This window comes from Oryza glaberrima, chromosome 3 (genome assembly GCF_000147395.1).
Source record: "Oryza glaberrima chromosome 3, OglaRS2, whole genome shotgun sequence".
Lineage (NCBI taxonomy): Eukaryota > Viridiplantae > Streptophyta > Magnoliopsida > Poales > Poaceae > Oryza > Oryza glaberrima.
In genome coordinates, this window is record NC_068328.1 from 24,781,924 (window position 1) to 24,802,235 (window position 20,312).

Consider the following 20,312-nt stretch of genomic DNA (forward strand, 5'->3'; position numbering starts at 1 on the left):
CAAATATATGATACGTCTTTCAGAGTTTTTCCATCTGAATCTTCAAGTGTTTGTCCTCCTCCTACACATCTGTTATAACGTGGTCTGAATCTGTGAAGGTCCTTCCTGGTTTATTCTTCCCCTCTGAGAATATTTTCACACTTCAGATAGAGGATTCAGAGCTAGGCTTCGATTAATCCCCAAGAGAAGAGGAGTGCACTCATGCATGGCGTCACTTGGCACATGTTTTTCATGATAAAGTGGAGAAATAATAGTACTCCCTTTGGTTATAAACAGTTAACATTTAATTAGGATAAGATTCTGTTGATATTTTTAAAACTTTAATCACCAATAACTTATCAAGTAATTAATTGGCATTTATAGATTTGCATGAAAAATACGATCATAGTAACATAAAACTTAATAGATTATAAATCCACCCCAATATGAATTTTAAAAATTTGATCGAATCTAATTCAAACTGTCAAATAATCACTACCAGAGTGAGTGTCTCCCCCCCCCCCCCCCACCCCCACCCCACATCACAAACCATTGTGCTACCTTCTTTCTCTTAATTTTTTTTTTGCTCCATTTGTTCATATCATCGTTGAACATATACAGTTAATTACATAACCAATCAACAATGGCATTGCATTGTTCAAGAAGAGAATTCTTCTTCCCTTCTAAGAGCGAGCGACATTTAAAATTAAATAAGAAAGAGAAAAAGAAAAATGCAGCCAAAGGGCAAGTTTCTTCTTCCTCCTCTGGTTCCTTTCTACTCCCCCGTCCCAAAATATAAGTTGTATCTAGATAACTGTGCGTCCAGATTTATAGCCAAAAGTTGTTATATTTTGAGACGGAGTTGGTAGGAACCCAAGAGCGAAGAAAAGAAGCGCGGGGACACGTCGCCGGCGTACGGAACGGGAAGCCGTCCGTCGCCGGCCGATCACCTCATGTGGTCGCTCAGCTGCGACGGGCTCCTCCAGAAGCCGGCGCCGTAGAACCTAGCCCACACCTCCTTCTCCAGCTCGCCCGCCTCCTCCGACGGGACGGCCGCCGCCGTGATCGCCGCCACGGGCCACACCACGGGCGCCTTCTTCTCGCCGGAATCGACCGCGCCGCCTTCGTCCACGAGGAGCTCGTAGATCTCCCCGGCCTGCCCCGCCGACGCCGACCGCCTGGTGCCGCGGCCGCCGCGGCGCCCGCGGACGGCGCGGCGGCACAGCGCCGCCGGCGCGCGCACCGTGGCGAGCACCACGACCTCCACCACCGCGCACGGCAGGCAGCAGCAGACGGCGGCGCACCCCGCCGCGGTGCCCCCCGCCACCTCGCCGCACCGCGGCTGCCTCACCTGCTCGCTGTCCCACCGCTGGGGCTGCATGCGCTGCTGCTGCTGCTGGTGCGGCGGCTGGCGGCGCGGCGGGAACGCCTGCGACCGCCTCAGCGGGTGGTCCGGCGCGTGCGCGTCGCCGGCCCTCGCCGCCGCGACGGCCACCGAGGTCGGCGGGCAGGAGGTCTCGGAGCGGTGGCGGCGGTGGTGGTGGTGGTGGTGGTGGCCGTGGTGGTGCCTGCTCGACGACGAGGACCGGCCGCCGGCCATGGCGGAGTCGCGCGGTGTGGTTCCGGCTGGCCTCACCGTCGTTGGAAGGCGTGGGGGTGGACGGCGAGGGGGGCAGCTTTAATGCGAGCGCGGCGGGGGCGGGGGCGGTGCTCCCGGCGGCGAATCCGGCAAGCCTCTCCCCATATTGGAGCTTGGAGTTGGAGACGTACGGAAACCATGCACGCGCACGTTCTGCCCCCGGGCGACCTGCCTAATTAACTTCTGTTTTTTTTAGCATAAAATTAATTAACTTCTGTTGGTGCATGCATGTCACAAACTCACAATGGCTCAATGCCATCTAAGGAGATGAAGGCTTCCATCTGGTGACCTAATGAGCTAGAAAAAGTTAAATTTTAAATTTTTCAAACTTAATTTTAAGATTGATTTTAAGATATTTTCGACATAGGTTTTTTTTCAGCATTGGCTTTTAAGTCACTAGGAACACATGTATAAAAGTTGAGGACTGCTATAGAACGGGATCCCGTTGCAACGGGATAGACATATTAACTATTCTCTTGCACGAGTATCACAAGTATCAGGTCCCAGGTATCATAGGTACCGGCTAACAGGTATCACAGGTATCGGGTACCATGCAGCTAGTACCACAACAGGTATCAGGTATCAGGTACTGTCTTATAGAAGGGTGTCCCGTTCCAACGGGATACTGTTGTCTAGGTTTTCTGATAAAAGTTTACCTACAAATTTATTTTTATTTCCTAATAAGCTGTTTTGGCTTATTAGGAAAAAGGCCAATCGATGGGGCCTGAAATATTGAGAGGGCTAGCTGTGAATTTGCTAAAAAAAAATCAATTTCTTTAATGGCCATAGTTGTATCAAGATTTCGTATGACTTAATTACTCCTAGTTTACGTGACGCCTCTACCGAAGTCTCTTGATCTCGCTGTTTGCATATCTCCACCTGTTGGTGCCGACGAGGATCACCTATCACCCCTTCCCGGCCCAACTCATTGCTAGTTCCCTCCCTCCTCCTCCTCATGTGTCTTCCGTATGTTTAGTGTGACTTCCCTACTTCGCGCTCTTAGCCATATGGCTTATGTTGTCTCTGTCCATCATCCTCATCCAACCCCTTGGCACCGGTGATGCTGTTGTCTTGTCTCCTTGTCCTCAACCGGTTCTCCAAGACTTCAGACATCCATTTAACCCTGACTCTACCACTCCTACCTCTATCCCACCGCCACCAATCTGAATAAGCTAAATTCAGATATTAAAGGATGAAATAGGAGTATATTTAAATGTTAATTGGATGAGATTTCTTTTTTAACGAAAGACAGCATGAGATTTGCCAGATATATTTGAAGGAATAAAAGGAGGCCTTACAGCGGTATTAGAAAAGAAAGAATTGGATGAGATTTGATAATTAAACAATAGGGTGACGAGCTGTGGCTGTCAAGAATTACTAAGGGCTTGTTTCAATAAGCCAAAATATCAGTCAATTAATGTGCATAGCTATAGTTTATTTTATTTTTCTATGTAGCACCCAGTAACCTGCAAAATTTGTAGTGTCTTGCGTAGCCACGGTAATGCACCAAATATTACGTGTTTAGAGCGCTCTGTAAGCTATTGTTGTACTGAGGGGAACCTCTGCAACGTTGAAATTCTACTAAGAGACCAGGCACATGTATCTATGCATACAAAAATATTCGTGTGTGTTAACATTTCAGCACACTCGGTATGATTGTGACCATCTACATCATATGAAGTTATGAACACTTTCGAGGATACGAGGAATATACTTAATAAACTGGTGGTGCTGCCAACTACAGTAAGTCCAGTGTTATCACTTCGATGTCTTTTTGGTACGTTCTCAAGTACGTGTTGTGTTGTTGGACATAAAAGCCTTCTTGTTTCTGATAGTGTAACATACGCTTACTATTTCTCAGGAGTACTATAATTATTCCAAGATGGTGTAGTCCATTCTCGCCATATTGAAAATTCACCCAAAAACATAAAAGAAAACCCTTTAATAGCCCCTCTAGCTGGCGTGTGCGCGCCAGCCCCTCCCCCCTTTAGTCTTAACTACCTATATTAATTTTTTTAGGGAACTGCTTATATTAGTTAATATACTTAACATTAATGATAGTAATTAGGAAAGATTCTGGAGATTTTTTGGGTAGATTTTTTTTACTAACAGATTGATAATTTTTTAAGTTAGATTTGAAAACTTTCGATTTAAGTTTTAAATTTTAAAAACTTTCAAGTCGGATTTAAAAACTTTCAACTTGAGATTTGAAAATTTTCAACTTGAGATTTGAAAACTTTCAACTCAGATTCAAAAACTTTAAACTCGAGAATCGAGATTCGAAAACTTTCAAATCAAGATTTGAAAAAAATTGAAAATTTTCAAATCGAGATTTAAAAACTTTCAACTCGAGATTTAAAAACATTCAAGTTCAGATTTGAAAATTTTCAACCCAAAATTTAAAAACTTTCAAACTCAAAACATGCTAAAGATTAAAAAAATAATCAGAAAAAAGTGGGGAAAAAACGAAAAAATGGGTAAAGAAAACGAAAAAAAATGGGAGGAGGCGCTGGCGCGCGTATTAGCGATTCCGCAGCGGCTCAGCCCCCGGACCCGTTCGGCCTACGCCAAACGATTGAGGCCGCGCCGTGTGGTGTTGGGCCGGCCGGTGGGCCGGCTAGCTCGAACCCAACCCAACCCAACAAATTAGGAATTAATATGCACGTGATCAGGCGAGGAGATCAGCTGGTCTGCACGCGAATCTTCTGCCGCCCTCCTGGTCCTGGACCACTAGATCATCGTATCAAACTGTACGGCAAAAAAGAAGAAGAAAAAAAGAAAAGAAATTCATCAACGAGTTCATCGCGCTTGCGGCTGGTTTGCGACGGCGTGCTCTCTCTCTTTTTTACCTTGCAATATAAGAAAAGGAAAAACGTGTCGTTTCAGACGATCGAGTACTGTGCATGAAACTCTCGTTTCACATACTCCCCTCCATTATATAATATATATAAGGGATTATTCTTTTTAAGTAAGTTTAAGGATAACAAGAAAATACTAGAATGCCTTTATTAAATGATATTTGCTTATAGGTAAGTGAGTAGTTGAGGTTGAAATAGGTAAAAATTTGAATTAGAGTCGATGGATGTCATACGTAGTACACTAAAATCCTTATATATTGTGAGACAACTAGAAGGGGCAAAATACTTTACATTGTGGGACGGATGGAGTATCTCATTTCGTTGTACGCATCAAATCCGAGTTTTTTTTCCACACACATACAGCGCTAGCTTATTGCTGCCTTTCAATAAAAAAATATTTGACACCGTGCCACGCTTGACGGTACCTACATCAAATGTTTTTGAGATTGTAAATTATTGGGTGATTGAAATTGTGGGATATTTCAGTCGCCTATTAGCCATGGAGCCATCTTCTACCTTCAAAACAAACTATACGAGCAGCTAAAAGAACTCATAAGTGACAGGATGGCGTCTTGTTTAGTGATGGTAGCAGTGTAACTCTGTATAGTGACCCAATAAAATTTACTAGGTTTTAGGAGTGGGTAGGGTAGTAGGGGGGTTGGTAGGAGTGGAAGATGGAGGTTTTCCCGACCTATGGTGGGTGGCAGCGAGGTAGCAGTGTGTCGCCACAGGCTGGTGTCACTGACGAGGGAATCATAGTCTTGTTGGAATGATTAGGAGGCAGGGTTGCGCTGGTGTTTTCAGCGGAGCAAACTGTCTTAGATGAGGAAGATGGTAGGACGGGAGCACCTCACCTTTGCCTGGTTTGGGAAGAAGAAGAAGAAGAGGATATGCGAGGTAGACATGGAAGTAGAGTGGTGGTGAAGCTAATCAATCTTGATCTAACAGTATCAGTGGGATCATGGGAGAGTGGGAGGAGACAAGATAAAGTTGCTACATGAATCATGGCATGATCTATACTGTCCAAACGTGACAATTTTTTTTAGTATTTTCAGTTTACTTAAAATTAAACTAGACAATCGCAGTATTTTTTGACTGGAATAGAGTACCGTTGTCCTTTAGTTTATAAGCCACTAATAAAATTTAAATTGTAAAACTTAATTTTAAGTTCATTTCTAAGGTTCTATGATAGTTCATATTTTTAAGTATTGGTTTCTATATTCTTACGAGCACACGTATAGATAAAAGATACTCATAAATTTTCTTTCTTCTAATGTAGGCCAAACAATGGGTGCTGTAGTTGCGTGTGCAACCCATGAATCGATCGAGAAAAGGTCAAAAAAAAAAAAAAGAATCGATCGAGCATGCAAGGGGGAGCAGGCGGGCCCACACCCGAATGATGATGCTCTACTCCGTCGTAGGGCAGCTGGCCGGTGCTGTCACGAGATCGTCCTATACTTAGAGGTGGTGTTTGAATCATGGAATTAATTTTATTTTATGTATTTAGACACTAATTTAGAGTATTAAATATAGACCACTTACAAAACTAATTACATAAATGAAAACTAATTTGAGAGATAAATTTTTTAAACCTAATTAATCAATAATTAGAAAATGTTTACTGTAGTATCACATAGGCTAATTATGGATTAATTAGGCTCAATAGATTCGTCTCACGAATTAGTTCAAGATTATAGATGTGTTTTATTAATAGTCTATGTTTAATATTTATAATTAGTGTCCAAACATTTGATGTGATATGGACTTAAAAGTTTTATTCCCATCTATATGGTCTTCTTACTCCATAAGCAGTAGATTAGCAAATAACCACTGCAATTAACAACGCGAGATGATACAATTGTGACAGTGAGCGACTAAACTCTTTCCCTCGAGGGCTTGAGGCTTGATCGAGCACGGGTTGCACTGCACGGCACGTGTCAGGGATTAATCGCTGATCGATCATCGATGAAGAGGCAGAGGAGGAGCCAGACACGCACGCACACAACACACCGGTGACCGCTCGATCAAGCGTGCGTGCGTGACAACCGCGCGCGTAAATAGCGCCGTTCCGGTCGATTAATTAACCGTTTGCTACGGCAACAAGGGGTCTCTTCTTTTACTTTTGCTTACACTTATTAGCTAAATTTTAAATTTTCAGTGTTAAATTTGAAGCTAATTTTAAGATTTTTCCATTAAAGTTTATTTTTTATCTTTTATTTTGAAATTGTTACGAATATATATATATATATATATATATATATATATATATATATATATATATATATATAAAAGTTTTATTCATAAATTATTTTTCATTTGTAAATATACCGTTTTGCTTATTACGCGATGGCCAAGTCTCAACCCATTTTTACCGAAACGGGGGTAGCGGCAGCTCGCTACAAATCGAGGGTGCGTTCCTTCATGGGGGATTGGGTGAGAAAACCCATTGTATTCCGTGCACACGCTTTCCAAACTATTAAATAGTACTTTTTTTAAAAAAATTTTTATAGAAAAGTTACTTTAAAAAATCATATTAATCATTTTTAAAATTTAAAATAGTTAATACTTAATTAATCATACACTAATGACTCATCTCGTTTTGCGTATTTTTCCAACCTTCTCAATCCCCTTCGCCTCGAACTCAAATCGAGTATATCAACACTGATTATTACTAGTACAAGCGTGTGAGAGGATCGGAGAGATATCCCCGTGGAGCAGAGCACGCACGCATGCTTCGCGTCACTGCACGCATGTGGACATTGTCAACTTTTGTCGACGGTGGTAATTATTACAGTGTTTTACTCCTACTACTACTTCTCTTTTTTAATCTACACAAACGATATGTGCAAATGGAGTTGGAGCCTCCTTGGGCGTGCGTGTCGCGTGCGCGCTACTTATTACTGAGCTGGCGCGCCTAGGCACGCGTGGGTGGCGTTAAAAAGAGAAAAAAGGAAAATCTCCCCTCCCGTCTCGTCGTCTCCTCCTCCGCTCCTTGCGCCATCTCGCGGCCGAACAGGGGAGGGGAGGGGAGGGGATCCTGGTGAGGTGAGCATCCGCATCCTCTTTCTCATCCATCTCTCTCTCCCCACTTCTCTCTGGAATTTGCTCGCGTTTCTCTTCTAGATCTGGAAGAAGCTCTTCTCTCTTCATTTCACAGCCTTAACCTTACTCCTCCCAAGTAGTAGTAGCAGTTTGCTTGCTTGTTTGTTCCCCCAAAAAGTTTGATCCGCCCCTGGCTCCTGTGAATTTATTCGATCGCTTCAATGTGTGCGGATGTGCCCGTGCTGTGGCTGTGAGATCGATGGATCAATCTCTGGATTAATTTTGCTTTTGCTTTTTTTGTTCTTTTGGGGACGAAGGTCTCTGACGCGGAGCACATGGACGCGGAGATGGCGGCTCCTGCGCTTGCGGCAGCTCATCTGCTGGACTCGCCCATGGTACAGACGCGCATCTTCGCTGACACTTCTTTCCTTGCGCCTTTTTTTTTTCAATTTCCATCTCCTCGCCTGGTTAGTTTCATTTCATTGATCGCATATGCTCAGTGTGTACGAGTTGCTTTTGCTGATTAAAATTCGATCGGTGGGGGTGAGTGTTTGGGGGGTTTAGATGGTTTGCTATTTGGATGCAGTCGCATGGTTGTGTGGATTTCTCTACCAATACAAGCATCCGAGTTGCTTTTGCTGATTAAAATTCGATCGATGGGGTGAGTGTTTGGGGGTTTAGATGGTTTGTTATTTGGATGCAGTTGCATGGTTGTGTGGATTTCTCTACCAATGAATGTCTTAGTAGTAATTGGATCAGTACACTTAATGCAGCTGATGGATTGAATCAATTTGGGTGGTTTGTTGTGTAATTACTAGCGATTGCGATGCATGTGTGGCGAAATTAGTGGGCTCAATCCATAGCTTAGTAGTAGAATCCAAGACTTGGAATTTCATGCAAAGATCCCTATTAGGCTTGTTAATCAATCTCTACATGTTGATGTTACGTTCTTTGGAACCGCACTTGTGGCGTACTATTTCCAGTCAATTTATTTTGCCTGCTGCCTGTTGCGAGTACAACCAGAAATTGCTGATTTTAGTGGACATGTCATAGATGGAACTATATGTGTCTTGCATGTTTCTAATGTTACTCATGCACGATAAGTGGTTTTGTTAAGTGAAAGATGCAGTTGGGTAATATTAGTTCAAGTTGTTAATAAGTTGACAATGCAGTGATGCACGCTCTTTTCGTTTGGAACGATGTCCGGTTAATATGATATATCTTGAAGATTAATTTGCATGTTCTAATTAACCAAAGGGCTTAAAATTTGACATGTTTCAGTTGTCCAACTAAACTGGAGATAGATACACGCATCATTGAGTTTTCTTTTACTGATTAGGCGATTACTTTCTGAAAACCATATGTTTTGACCAACTTGCTGTCATAGTTTTTTTTTTTTACCTCATGGAGTGATAGAATTAGCAATAATGAACTTTAGTTCCTATATATGTTTAAGGTTCCATATACTTGCATGCATGTGCAATTTACTGACACTAGTGCTGTTAAGTTCAGTTAACATCAGCAGCTAATTAGTCTGGGCAGTGTCACAGAAAAAAAAAATCTTAAAGCAATACTAGATCACAGACTCACAGCTAGTAATTCGGTTCACACATATGGATCACTTTGTCAGGAAATCATGCAAGCACAGAAAAATTGCTCCCCTGTGTTTATTTTGCTTCTAGGTACAGTACAGAGTGGTAACGTGATGTTAATTGGTGTCTCTCTTCCACAAGGCTAGAGGTTTAATTCCATCTCACGCACGCTGCATGCGCACCCTCTATCCCAAGCTTTCCCGTTTCAGTATCTCTGATCGCTCACTGCACCTGCATTACACGAGCCAAAACGCCTGACCTGTGCTTTGCATGTGATGTGTTGGCCCATTTCCAAGAGGCCACAGGTGAGCAGATACTACTCCAAGAAGAGGGGTAGCAGCCACAGCAGAAATGGCAAGGATGATGCCAACCACGACGAGTCCAAGAACCAATCACCCGGCTCGCCCCTGAGCAGACAGAGCCTGTCCTCATCTGCCACCCACACCTACCACACCGGTGAGCAGAGCAATGCCTCCAGGCTTTTAACTCGATCGTCTAGTTTATATTTGTGCAAGAGCAGTTCCCCCAACTCTGTTTGTGCCAAGTTCTTGAAAACCTGTGCTGTTTTTGGTTTGATCAGGAGGGTTCTACGAGATCGACCACGAGAAGCTTCCCCCCAAATCCCCAATTCATCTCAAGTCCATACGTGTGGTAAAGGTGAGCCTTTTTTTTTTTTTACTCGTACACTCGACTGCTAGCTTTGATCTGGATTGATTTGATGAATTGTTCTTGAAATGTTTGATCTGGATTGCTTCTCGCTCGTGGTGTTGTGGTCTTTGGTGGGTGCAGGTGAGCGGCTACACAAGCCTGGACGTCACAGTGAGCTTCCCGTCCCTCCTGGCGCTGCGAAGCTTCTTCTCCTCCTCCCCACGGTCGTGCACTGGGCCGGAGCTCGACGAGCGCTTCGTCATGAGCAGCAACCACGCGGCCCGCATCCTGCGCCGTCAGGTGGCCGAGGAGGAGCTCGCGGGCGACGTGATGCACCAGGACAGCTTCTGGCTTGTCAAGCCCTGCCTCTATGACTTCTCCGCGTCGTCACCACATGATGTGCTGACCCCGTCGCCGCTGCCTGCCGCAGCGCAGGCGAAGGCGCCGGCAGCCAGTTCCTGCCTTCTCGACACCTTGAAGTGCGACGGCGCCGGGTGGGGCGTGAGGCGCCGTGTCAGGTACATTGGTCACCACCACGATGCTTCCAAGGAGGCCAGCGCTGCCAGCCTCGATGGCTACAACACAGAGGTCAGCGTCCAGGAGGAGCAGCAGCAGCGACTGCGGCTTCGACTGCGGTTGCGACAACGCCGGGAGCAGGAAGACAACAAGAGCACTAGCAATGGCAAGAGGAAGCGGGAGGAGGCAGAGAGCAGCATGGACAAGAGCAGAGCCGCCAGGAAGAAGAAAGCCAAGACTTACAAGAGTCCCAAGAAGGCGGAGAAGAGGCGCGTCGTGGAGGCTAAAGACGGCGACCCTCGGCGCGGCAAGGACCGGTGGTCGGCCGAGCGGTACGCAGCGGCGGAGAGGAGCCTGCTGGATATAATGCGCTCCCATGGTGCCCGCTTCGGTGCGCCGGTGATGCGGCAGGCTCTGCGGGAGGAAGCCCGCAAGCACATCGGTGACACCGGCCTCCTTGACCACCTGCTCAAGCACATGGCCGGCAGGGTACCGGAAGGCAGCGCGGACCGGTTCCGTCGCCGGCACAATGCGGATGGTGCCATGGAGTACTGGCTGGAGCCGGCGGAGCTTGCCGAGGTACGGCGGCTGGCTGGAGTGTCTGATCCATACTGGGTGCCACCACCTGGGTGGAAGCCAGGCGATGATGTGTCCGCAGTCGCCGGTGACCTCCTGGTCAAGAAGAAGGTGGAAGAGCTCGCTGAGGAGGTTGATGGTGTAAAAAGGTCTCCTTTCTCTCGCTTTTTTGCAGCTTCTACTTCTTGTTTGGAGAAATACCAACATTTTTGTCAGTTCAACGAGTTCTGTGCTAAATTTCACTTGGGCTGGTGGTGTGAAGGCACATCGAGCAGCTCAGTTCTAATTTGGTGCAGCTGGAGAAGGAAACAAAATCTGAGGCAGAGCGATCTTACAGCTCTAGGAAGGTATATAGCCCATCAATCCTGTCGATTATTTCCCTTGCATCCATTTTCCTTCTGTTTATTGTTGTTACTTCTCAAGAAAGCGGGAATGTTTTTTTGTTTGCCCGTTGTGACTTAAAATGTAACAAGCTAATATAACACTTGAGTTGCATTGACCTGCTTGCCTGTATTTTGAGTTGCATTGACCTGCCTGCCTGTATTTTGAAATCTAGTCCTTTTATTTGTTTTTTCAGAATTTCCATGTAGGTATTATCAGTAGTTATGGCAATTGGCAATCTGGTCTTTTTCAATCTCTGAAAGTGTAAATTGTGAAGGACATATATGCAGCCAGCTAAAATTTCTCAGCTTTACTTACATTGACAAAAGCATACACTTTTGGCATGCCTCTCTTCTGTTCTGCTCTGCTTTCCATTATTGGAGCACTCATTTCTTTAGCATTTGTTTTTCAGGAGAAGTATCAGAAGTTGATGAAGGCAAATGAAAAGCTCGAGAAACAGGTGTTATCTATGAAGGTAACTAAACAACACCTCTCATCCTACTCCTGCGCTTTCATCTCAAACTATGCAAAAGCACTGGTACCTTGTTTAGCAACAAATGATCCACGTCTCTGATCATGTTCGATTATATGCCTGCACTTACATTAAGGTAAAACACATATCATTTCCTTGTTTAAATTACAGGACATGTATGAGCATCTGGTTCAGAAAAAGGGTAAGCTGAAGAAGGAGGTGCTGTCCTTGAAGGTATACCCCTGCAGATACACCTGAAATTTCCACCATGATCTGCACTTCACCACACATTATGATTTTCAAGCAAACTAAGCAGTTATACTCCTTGGGACTATTTTACTTTGGTCCACCATGTTTCTGATTATTCTGTTGTACCTAGCTATTTGCATGTTTAATTATACAACTCTTGATCATCAACTGGTACCTTTTCAGGATAAATATAAGCTTGTGCTGGAGAAGAATGATAAACTGGAGGAACAGATGGCTAGTCTCTCCAGCTCCTTCCTTTCTTTGAAGGTTGGTTGCCCTTTGTGGGTTCTGCTTCTAATTGTACCTGAAACACATGCCTTATTCCAAATCACCTGACACCTCTGCATGCACAGGAACAATTGCTGCTGCCAAGAAATGGAGATAATCTGAACATGGAAAGGGAAAGGGTGGAAGTGACTTTGGGCAAGCAAGAAGGCCTTGTTCCTGGCGAACCACTGTATGTTGATGGTGGTGACCGGATCAGCCAGCAAGCAGATGCCACCGTCGTCCAAGTCGGCGAGAAGAGGACGGCGAGGAAGAGCAGCTTCCGCATCTGCAAGCCACAGGGAACGTTCATGTGGCCACACATGGCGTCTGGCACGAGCATGGCCATCAGTGGGGGAGGCAGTAGCAGCTGCCCTGTCGCCTCCGGGCCAGAGCAGCTCCCTCGCAGCAGCAGCTGCCCCAGCATTGGGCCTGGTGGCCTCCCGCCGTCGTCACGAGCCCCAGCCGAGGTGGTGGTCGCGTCGCCGCTGGACGAGCACGTGGCGTTCCGCGGGGGCTTCAACACGCCGCCCTCGGCATCGTCCACCAACGCCGCCGCTGCCGCCAAGCTGCCTCCCCTGCCCAGCCCGACGTCACCTCTCCAGACACGGGCCCTGTTCGCCGCTGGCTTCACTGTCCCGGCACTACACAACTTCTCCGGCCTCACCTTACGCCATGTGGTAAGTTCAAACATCTGCATCCGCACTTTGATTTCAACTCCCATCTCCTCCCAAGAACTGGAATTCCTTGAGCCTGTCAGATGCAAGATGGACGGCTTGGATGACCAACCAGTCACCCACAGAGAACACTTCTCTTCCCTTCTCTTTCTTCAACATGTGACACCTGACACTGATAATCTCGTATTCATGGCTGGCTGTTCGTCTGTCTGTGCAGGACTCCTCGTCGCCGTCGTCCGCGCCATGCGGTGCTAGGGAGAAGATGGTGACCCTGTTCGATGGAGACTGCCGGGGGATCAGCGTCGTGGGCACCGAGCTGGCACTGGCCACTCCGTCCTACTGCTGATCAAGTTCTTCCCTCCCCTTCTGCTTCGCCACCCGCCCACATAATTAATTAATTAATCACGGAACCAAAAGATTTATTCTAGTTTAAGGTAGAGAAATGATAACATAAGAAGACAATAACAACACACACACAAAAAAATATAAGATAGAAGAGGAAGAGTTATTTTTCTCGGTTACAAACTCAAAGTTGCAGTTTAGAACTTGGTAAGTAGATGTTTCAGGCTGGCTGGTCAGTTAATGGTTTGAGTCCCCATGTCTGTACTGATCGATGTAAGCCTGACAAATTTTGGTTGGCTGATACTCTCCCTAGCCCTTCGCGTGACACATTCGAAGTGGAATGTGTCCAGTTTTCTGACGGGCTAGGTCCGCTATTTTGTCCTGGATACATATTCATTATTCATCATTGCCATTGGTAGTATATAATTTAAGATCTGATTCTATTGCACATTGCACTAGAACTCTGCATGCTTGGAGCTCCTATCTTGAGCACTAGCTACAAGCCTTACAACTTCAGTTTCCTTCGACATGTGCAGCAAATTACTCTGAATCTGATTTGGAACTGCATGCTTAACGAGTCGAGGCCTGCAGCTTCAACACCCGCTTACAAAAGTGTGGATTTTGAGTCTTAGTCTTAGTTTGAAAACAACTATTGAGCAGATCGCTTTATGGATTATTAGATTATTATTGAGCAGATTGCTTTATGGATTATTTACTTGATTATGAAAATAAATTAAATATTTTTAGTAAATAAATCTAACAGTTTAAAACAAATATATATATTATTACACAGCAGCAGCCGGAGGAAGAAGAAGTTCAGATGGAGATGGGATTTTGGACTTTATGCCATCCTTCCAAACAACTTGTCAACTTGGATTATTTGCCACTCAAACTTGTCAAATTGTTTCTATTTTGCCATTATAGCTAGCCAAATCAGCAAACTAACATGGCAACAAGTTGCAAATGACCTTATTGCCCATATTCTTCCTTCTTCCCTTGACCCGAAGATGACACGACGAAATCGGGCGGCGGTCCCGCACGCCCCTCCCATCCGGCGGTGGCCTCGCGCCCAACTCAAATCCCCTTCGACAGTGAAGGTGTGTGGCTCAACACACCGCTCCTCTCCAATGATGGCGGCGGTCGTGGGCCTCAGCCCCATGCCTCACTTCCCTCTGGCGACGGCGGTGGCTGTGGGCCTCCCTCCCCTTCGGTGGTGGACTGGTGGTCGCGGCCTTGCGGCTCCCCCTCCCCTCTGGTGGTGGCGGCAACCTTGCAGCTTCCATCCTTTGACGGCAGCGGGCCCCCACTACCTCCTCCCCTCCTATGGTGCCATGTGCCGATGCCGCCTCCTCAGATCCCACCATCGGCACGTCATTGTTGTTGTAAACACATCGGAGCTGAGAAAGAAGAGGAGCGCTGGCACCTTGGGCTCTTCACTACCGCGACCCATCCTCTATGGCTGCTTCCCCTCATTCTTCGTCTCCTCTACTGTATTGAGTATGCAAGAGGAAGAAGATAAGGGCAGGGTTGTAATTTTTCATTTGGTTTGCTGAGTTGGCTAGTCAAAATGGCAAAATGGAGACAATTTGAGGATCTGAGTGACAAATAATCCAAGTTTTTTTTTTTTGGGTAGAGTGGCATTTGAGAACGTGCTATCTAGAAGGAAGGATGGCATAAAATTAAAAAAAAAAACCTGAGATAAGCAGCTGTGCTAGCTAGTTGCGCCATGCACGCCATCCCTGTCGAAGCATCTCAACACAAGATGACAAGAACACAATCTTGCTTCGATCTATAGATGGCCAAAAGGCCCGAGGCCTGACGGCCGGCCCATAGCACGGCATTTTGGCCCGGCCCATGGTACGGCACGGCCCAACAGAGGTTAACTATTAGATTTAACTAGCATAGTGACTCACGCAGATTGCGCGGCTAACATTATTAAAAAAAAGTTTCTTACATAGTAGCATATATGTTTTCATATTTTATTATAAAATGTATTAAAAAAAAAGCCAACATAAATTGTATTTCCACGTGGAGTATTCTCTCGGTATTAATTATTTTCTAATTTAATCCAATTTTAGATTTTCTTTTTATAAATTATATTTTTACATGGCTTCTTATTTCAATATTTATTGTTTTGACATATTTAATCCAAATTTCATATTTTCGAAAATTGTTTTTTATATGGAATCACCTTTTTGTTTGTTTTATTTTTATTTGAATTTCATAAATTTTTAAAAATATGACCATGTTTTTTCTTTTTAATTAATGTGGGAATTTCTAGGTCATGAGAGCAAAGTGGTGATTTGTTTTTCTATTAGCTAATTTCGGCGAGACGATTTCCCGCGTGCCAGCTATGATTGTTTTGTGTATTTGTATCTTGCTTTGGTTGCTAAGTCTATGTATTTTTTTTATATGAGTATAGTGAGTACAATTTGAAATAGATATATGCATTACTCGGTTTCTGTTTCTGATTTGTTTCACTTTGATTGATCATGTATGGCCGTGGTTTTCCAAATTAAAATATTATTTCCAAATTGAAGAAAGAATCCTGATTTACTGTACTAAGTAAGCAATTTATAGGGTGTCCGATTTATTTATTTAGGGGGTGTTTAGGAGAGATGGGGGCTAAAGTTTAGCCATCTCTCCCAAACACCCCTTATTTATTTTGCTGTTTCGTCTTGAATTGACTGCACCGCGGACGATGAGGCCGATCGAGTATGTTCTGGATCGTACGTGTGATGATATGATGGGAGGTGTACGATGATGTGCACGGCCGCCGCCCGGGTAGGGGACAACTGCATGAACTCTAAATTTGCACAAATTTTGATAATTTGACCCTTCGTAAAAACTATTTTTAAAATAAACCGCTGCCAAAACTTATTTCAAATCTGACCCTTTTCTCAGCGCCAAATCATGTGGCGCTGAACTTAGACACCTTAGCGCCACGTCAGCTGGCGTTGAATGCCGTGCCACGGCGGATGGGAGACTAAGTCAGCGTGCCAACGTATATTCAGCGCCATGCTATTTGGCGCTGAGGTGTCTAAGTTCAGTGCCACACGATTTGACGTTAAGCAAAAGAGTCAGATTTGAAATAAGTTTTGGTAGCGGTTCATTTTAAAAATAGTTTTTGCAAAGAGTCAAATTGTCAAAATTTTACCTAAATTTGGGGTACAGTTTTGCTTAATTATTGATGTTTCTCAGCTTACTTACTGTGATTAGTACTGTATAGTGTGTATGTTGTGCACTTGTGCTAGTGTTAACTGTTAAGTAATACTCCCTCCATCCAGTGGCGGAGAATTTTCTCAAACCTAGGGCTAAATTAGTTAAATGTATATAATTTTGCCTTTATCTTCTAGTTTTTGAAGTTTTAAAATAAAATTTTAATGAATATTTAGGATCAGGAGTAGGGCTGCAGCCCAAGCTGCCCTACTCCTGTCTCCGCCCCTGCCCCTGCCTCCATCTATATTTGATAGTCATATTTTCAAATATGAAAAATTTATTTTTGATAGGCATATTTCAATCCAACAATCTATCATCTTAATGACTTTCTTGGATTTAATGCATAACTCTCCATTCTTCCACACGAGATTGGCTATATGGGCATCGAGAAATGTAAATATTAATGAATCGCTTGTTTACGAGGAATAACTAGTAGCATGTTTAAATAGATGATGAGTATAATTACTTATCCTTGGTCTATGTGCCAAGATGAAATATAACTATCAAAAGTAGATGGTTGGAGTACAATAGATCAACTTTTTTTTTTGAGAAATGTATTTTTTTTAAGCGTGAAGTAAATAATTCATTTTAAAAATCTAGTGAATAAACAGAAAGGACCTAAGCCTACTCGTTTCCACTTTGATATAAAGTTATTGCTTTGATACTTCAGAACTAGGTGAAAGACCCTCACAAATAAATTACTTCCTGTCTTCTCGAATAACTGGGACCGGTGAGGGTTGATTATGAATGGAAGTTACGTATTTATACTTATGGTGCTACACGATTGATAAAAGTATCTAGAAAGGACAAACAGTCCAAATTTTAAGTTGGTGGGTTTCAAATATTCGGAATTAAATAGAAAAATAAAAAAATAAATATTGAGAATGCTACGAGACGATATCTCGTTCATATAGGATAATACCGACTAGGTATCAAGTCCTGATACATTTGAGGTATCATGTGGATACCTAGTAGAACATGATACCTGAATACTTGGTAGGACCTTATACGTGATAGATATCACCTAATACCGAATCGGTATCAGGATATGTTACCTTACAAATATCAGAACCTGATACCTAATCACTATCATCATGTCTAAATAGGATTCCGTTGTATAGCAACCTAGCTTTAGGGCAATCTTGACGAAGGGCTGTTTGAGGCTTTGAGCCCCTGTTGGGCCGTTCCCTTGCACGGTTGTGTTAGAACCATTTTTTTATTTTTATTTATTATAAAATATTTTAAAAATAATTTTTTATTTGAAAAATATACAAAATTAGTTGTCCATCGACCTCTGGTAGGACGATTTTCTACGTGTTCTCCGAGGAGCAAATAGAGAGTGAGCTATGCCCTGGCTGGGCAGAGCGAGGGATAGGCGCGGGTCTCCCGCACGGTAGAAAATCGTCCTCCCAGAGGGCAGCAAGGGGCTGACTGTAAAAATGCCACCCTCCCGTAAAAATGCCACCCCTCCCGTACAGTAAAAAATAGCCCTTTCGGAGAGCGGCAAGGGGGTTGCTTGCAAAAATATCAGTCCGTCCCAGTCTTTTACAGGCGGCCCCCTTGAGATAAAAATCGTTCTCAGGGAAAGCGGCAAGGGGGCCACCTGCAAAAATTTGGTGCCCTCGGTGACAGGCTGTTATGGGAGGGCTAACGGTCATTTGCCACGTCAGAAAAATCGCCCGCCTTACCAGAGGGTGATGGGCGACAAGTTCTGTAAAATTTTCAAATAATTTTTTTTCTGTAAGTACTTTAATAAATAAAGTTAAAATAAAAATATTCGGTTAGAACAGGTTGGCCGGTCGCTCTGGTTACTGGTTACTGGTTAATAGCTTCTGATCACTGTCATTGCCACGCCGCATCTATTCAATCCAAAAAAGAAGGGCCAGAAAAAAAGAACTTAGGCAAGTTTCGTGGCTGCCAAGTTTTTCGTGTCCTTTTTGTCCGGAATAAGTCCATATTTTGGCCAAATCTGATTCGTATCCTAAACCACAATACTTTCGAATATCTTTGATCATGAACTATTGAAACCAATGCAGTTTGACTCCCTTGACGGTTTTAGACAGTGGTTTCGCTGATGTGGTGGTGTTGGCTAGATCTTTGTCCCACGTGATGATGACATGGCCCTGATGTGGCATTAGAATTAAACAAAATGTGGGACCCATTTGTTATGGAAAAAGTAATGTCTTCTAATTATAATAATACCTAATCACCACAGAAACGAAGACCAGGTCAATACCGTCAAGTAGACGTCACGTCAGTGAATCCGTCCTCCAAAACTGTCGAGGGAATTAAATTACACCAATTTTAATAATTGGGGGTCAAGATATCTAATATTAGAGTTCAGGGATACGAATAAGATTCAGTCAATTTAAAGAAGTCATAGTGAACTTAGGGTGTATTTAGTTCACGTTAAAATTGAAAGTTTGGTTGAAATTAGAACGATGCGATGGAAAAGTTAGAAGTTTGTGTGTGTAGAAAAGTTTTGATGTGATGGAAAAGTTGGAAGATTAAAGAAAAATTTTGGAAGTAAACTCGACATTATTCTTTTTTCTCTTTGTGTCCAGACCACGTGAAGCTGTACAGTCTCCACACGCAACCAACCACGTGTTTATTTCAGATCCAACGGCAGCTGATCAACCCAACACACAGATCCAACGGCGGAAGAGAGCTTCCTTGCAAGCGAGAAATTGGACAATGTGCCATTGCCAAAAGAGGGTTTCGCTCGAATGCCACTCCGTGAATTGGATTCGTTAAAAAACCACCCCCAACCGATGCCAAACCGCTGTTTTGTCATATTCACCATTTTACATAATTCCCACCATGTTTTCGCACTTAACTGGACCAAAATACCCCTTCAGTCACAACACGAGTTAGAATGGCGGAGAGAAGGGCGATTGACCGCGAGCAATGTGTATAGGGGCACGGTGGCGGGGGCAAGGCTAGCCCCAGCGTCACCTCTCTCCTCCTCCTCGCCGGCAGCCACGAGCAGCATGTGGACAGGGGCACGACGGGGAGCACGGCGACGACAAGGCTAGCTCCTACGGCGCCACTCCTCCTCACCAAGGGCCATGAGCAGCGTGGACAGAGGCACGACGTCCCAAGCTAAGCAAGGTGGGATTATTCAGAGGCTCACATGGTCGCCGCCCGACTTTTGCGTCTTTGCCAACGGGTAATAGTGGAGAATATCCTCATCACTCCCACGGTGCCGCTCTCCTTCTCACCGGCGGCGACATTGGCATTTAGGGCCTCCTTGTGGTTGGCTTGACTTCTTTCTTCTGGGACGGCAACAGCAAATGGCTCGCCTCCTCCACCTCGGTGTCGGGAGGCCAGGACCTCCTCCTCATCTGGCTCTTTCCCCTCTTCTCTCCCTTCCTCCTCTCTCTATCAGTGAATCTAGTTGCTCCGGCTGCCGGCGACGATGGCGGCGATGGTGGTGAGGTTGTACCGGACGGCGAGGAGGAGGGGGGCGCCTTCGGGTCTGCCACCACACACTGGTTGGCCCCGCAGCCTATTCGAGCGATGGCGACATCTCCCCACGCCTGACGCCTCACCATCTCTGTTGCGAAGGGGTATTTTGGTCTTGCTAAGTGCAAAAAAATGATGGAAATTATGTGAAATGGCGAATATGGAAAAACAGCGGTTTGGCATCGATTGGGAGGGGCTTTTAACGAATCCAATTCGCGGACTGGCACTTGAGCGAAACCGTTTTTGGCAGTGGCACAGTGTCCAATTTCTCCTTGCACGCTACGTACACACGAACGGCCCAGCCGGCCCAACACCACTAACACGTTCAGCCCCAATCCCCAAAGGCCCGAGGAGCTGAAAATTCCGGAACCTTCGTCTCGCCGCCGCCGCCGC

General features: G+C 44.7%; 2 protein-coding genes across 2 annotated transcripts; one reads left to right on the forward strand and one right to left on the reverse strand.

Moving 5' to 3' along the window:
* Positions 1–537: 537 nt before the first annotated feature.
* On the reverse strand, positions 538–1,693 carry LOC127768075 (uncharacterized). The gene has a single exon (XM_052293591.1). The coding sequence runs from the start codon at positions 1,577–1,579 to the stop codon at positions 926–928; it is 654 nt and encodes a 217-aa protein (XP_052149551.1). The 5' UTR covers positions 1,580–1,693; the 3' UTR covers positions 538–925.
* Positions 1,694–7,415: 5,722 nt separating this feature from the next.
* Positions 7,416–13,685, forward strand: LOC127765653 (protein AMEIOTIC 1 homolog). The gene is made up of 11 exons (XM_052290591.1): positions 7,416–7,521; positions 7,836–7,913; positions 9,407–9,566; positions 9,691–9,767; positions 9,900–10,999; positions 11,113–11,197; positions 11,644–11,706; positions 11,875–11,937; positions 12,136–12,219; positions 12,306–12,896; positions 13,111–13,685. Exons 2-11 carry the CDS (start codon positions 7,854–7,856, stop codon positions 13,237–13,239), a joined length of 2,412 nt encoding a protein of 803 aa, XP_052146551.1. The 5' UTR covers positions 7,416–7,521; positions 7,836–7,853; the 3' UTR covers positions 13,240–13,685.
* Positions 13,686–20,312: the final 6,627 nt, after the last annotated feature.

Coding starts and splice junctions, on each gene's coding strand:
- LOC127768075 (XM_052293591.1), bottom strand. CDS start 1,579: ATGGCCGGCGGCCGGTCCTCGTCGTCGAGCAGGCACCACCACGGCCAC.
- LOC127765653 (XM_052290591.1), top strand. CDS start 7,854: ATGGACGCGGAGATGGCGGCTCCTGCGCTTGCGGCAGCTCATCTGCTG. Junction 9,768..9,899: donor AGTCCATACGTGTGGTAAAG/GTGAGCCTTTTT, acceptor TGGTGGGTGCAG/GTGAGCGGCTACACAAGCCT. Junction 11,938..12,135: donor AGGAGGTGCTGTCCTTGAAG/GTATACCCCTGC, acceptor GTACCTTTTCAG/GATAAATATAAGCTTGTGCT.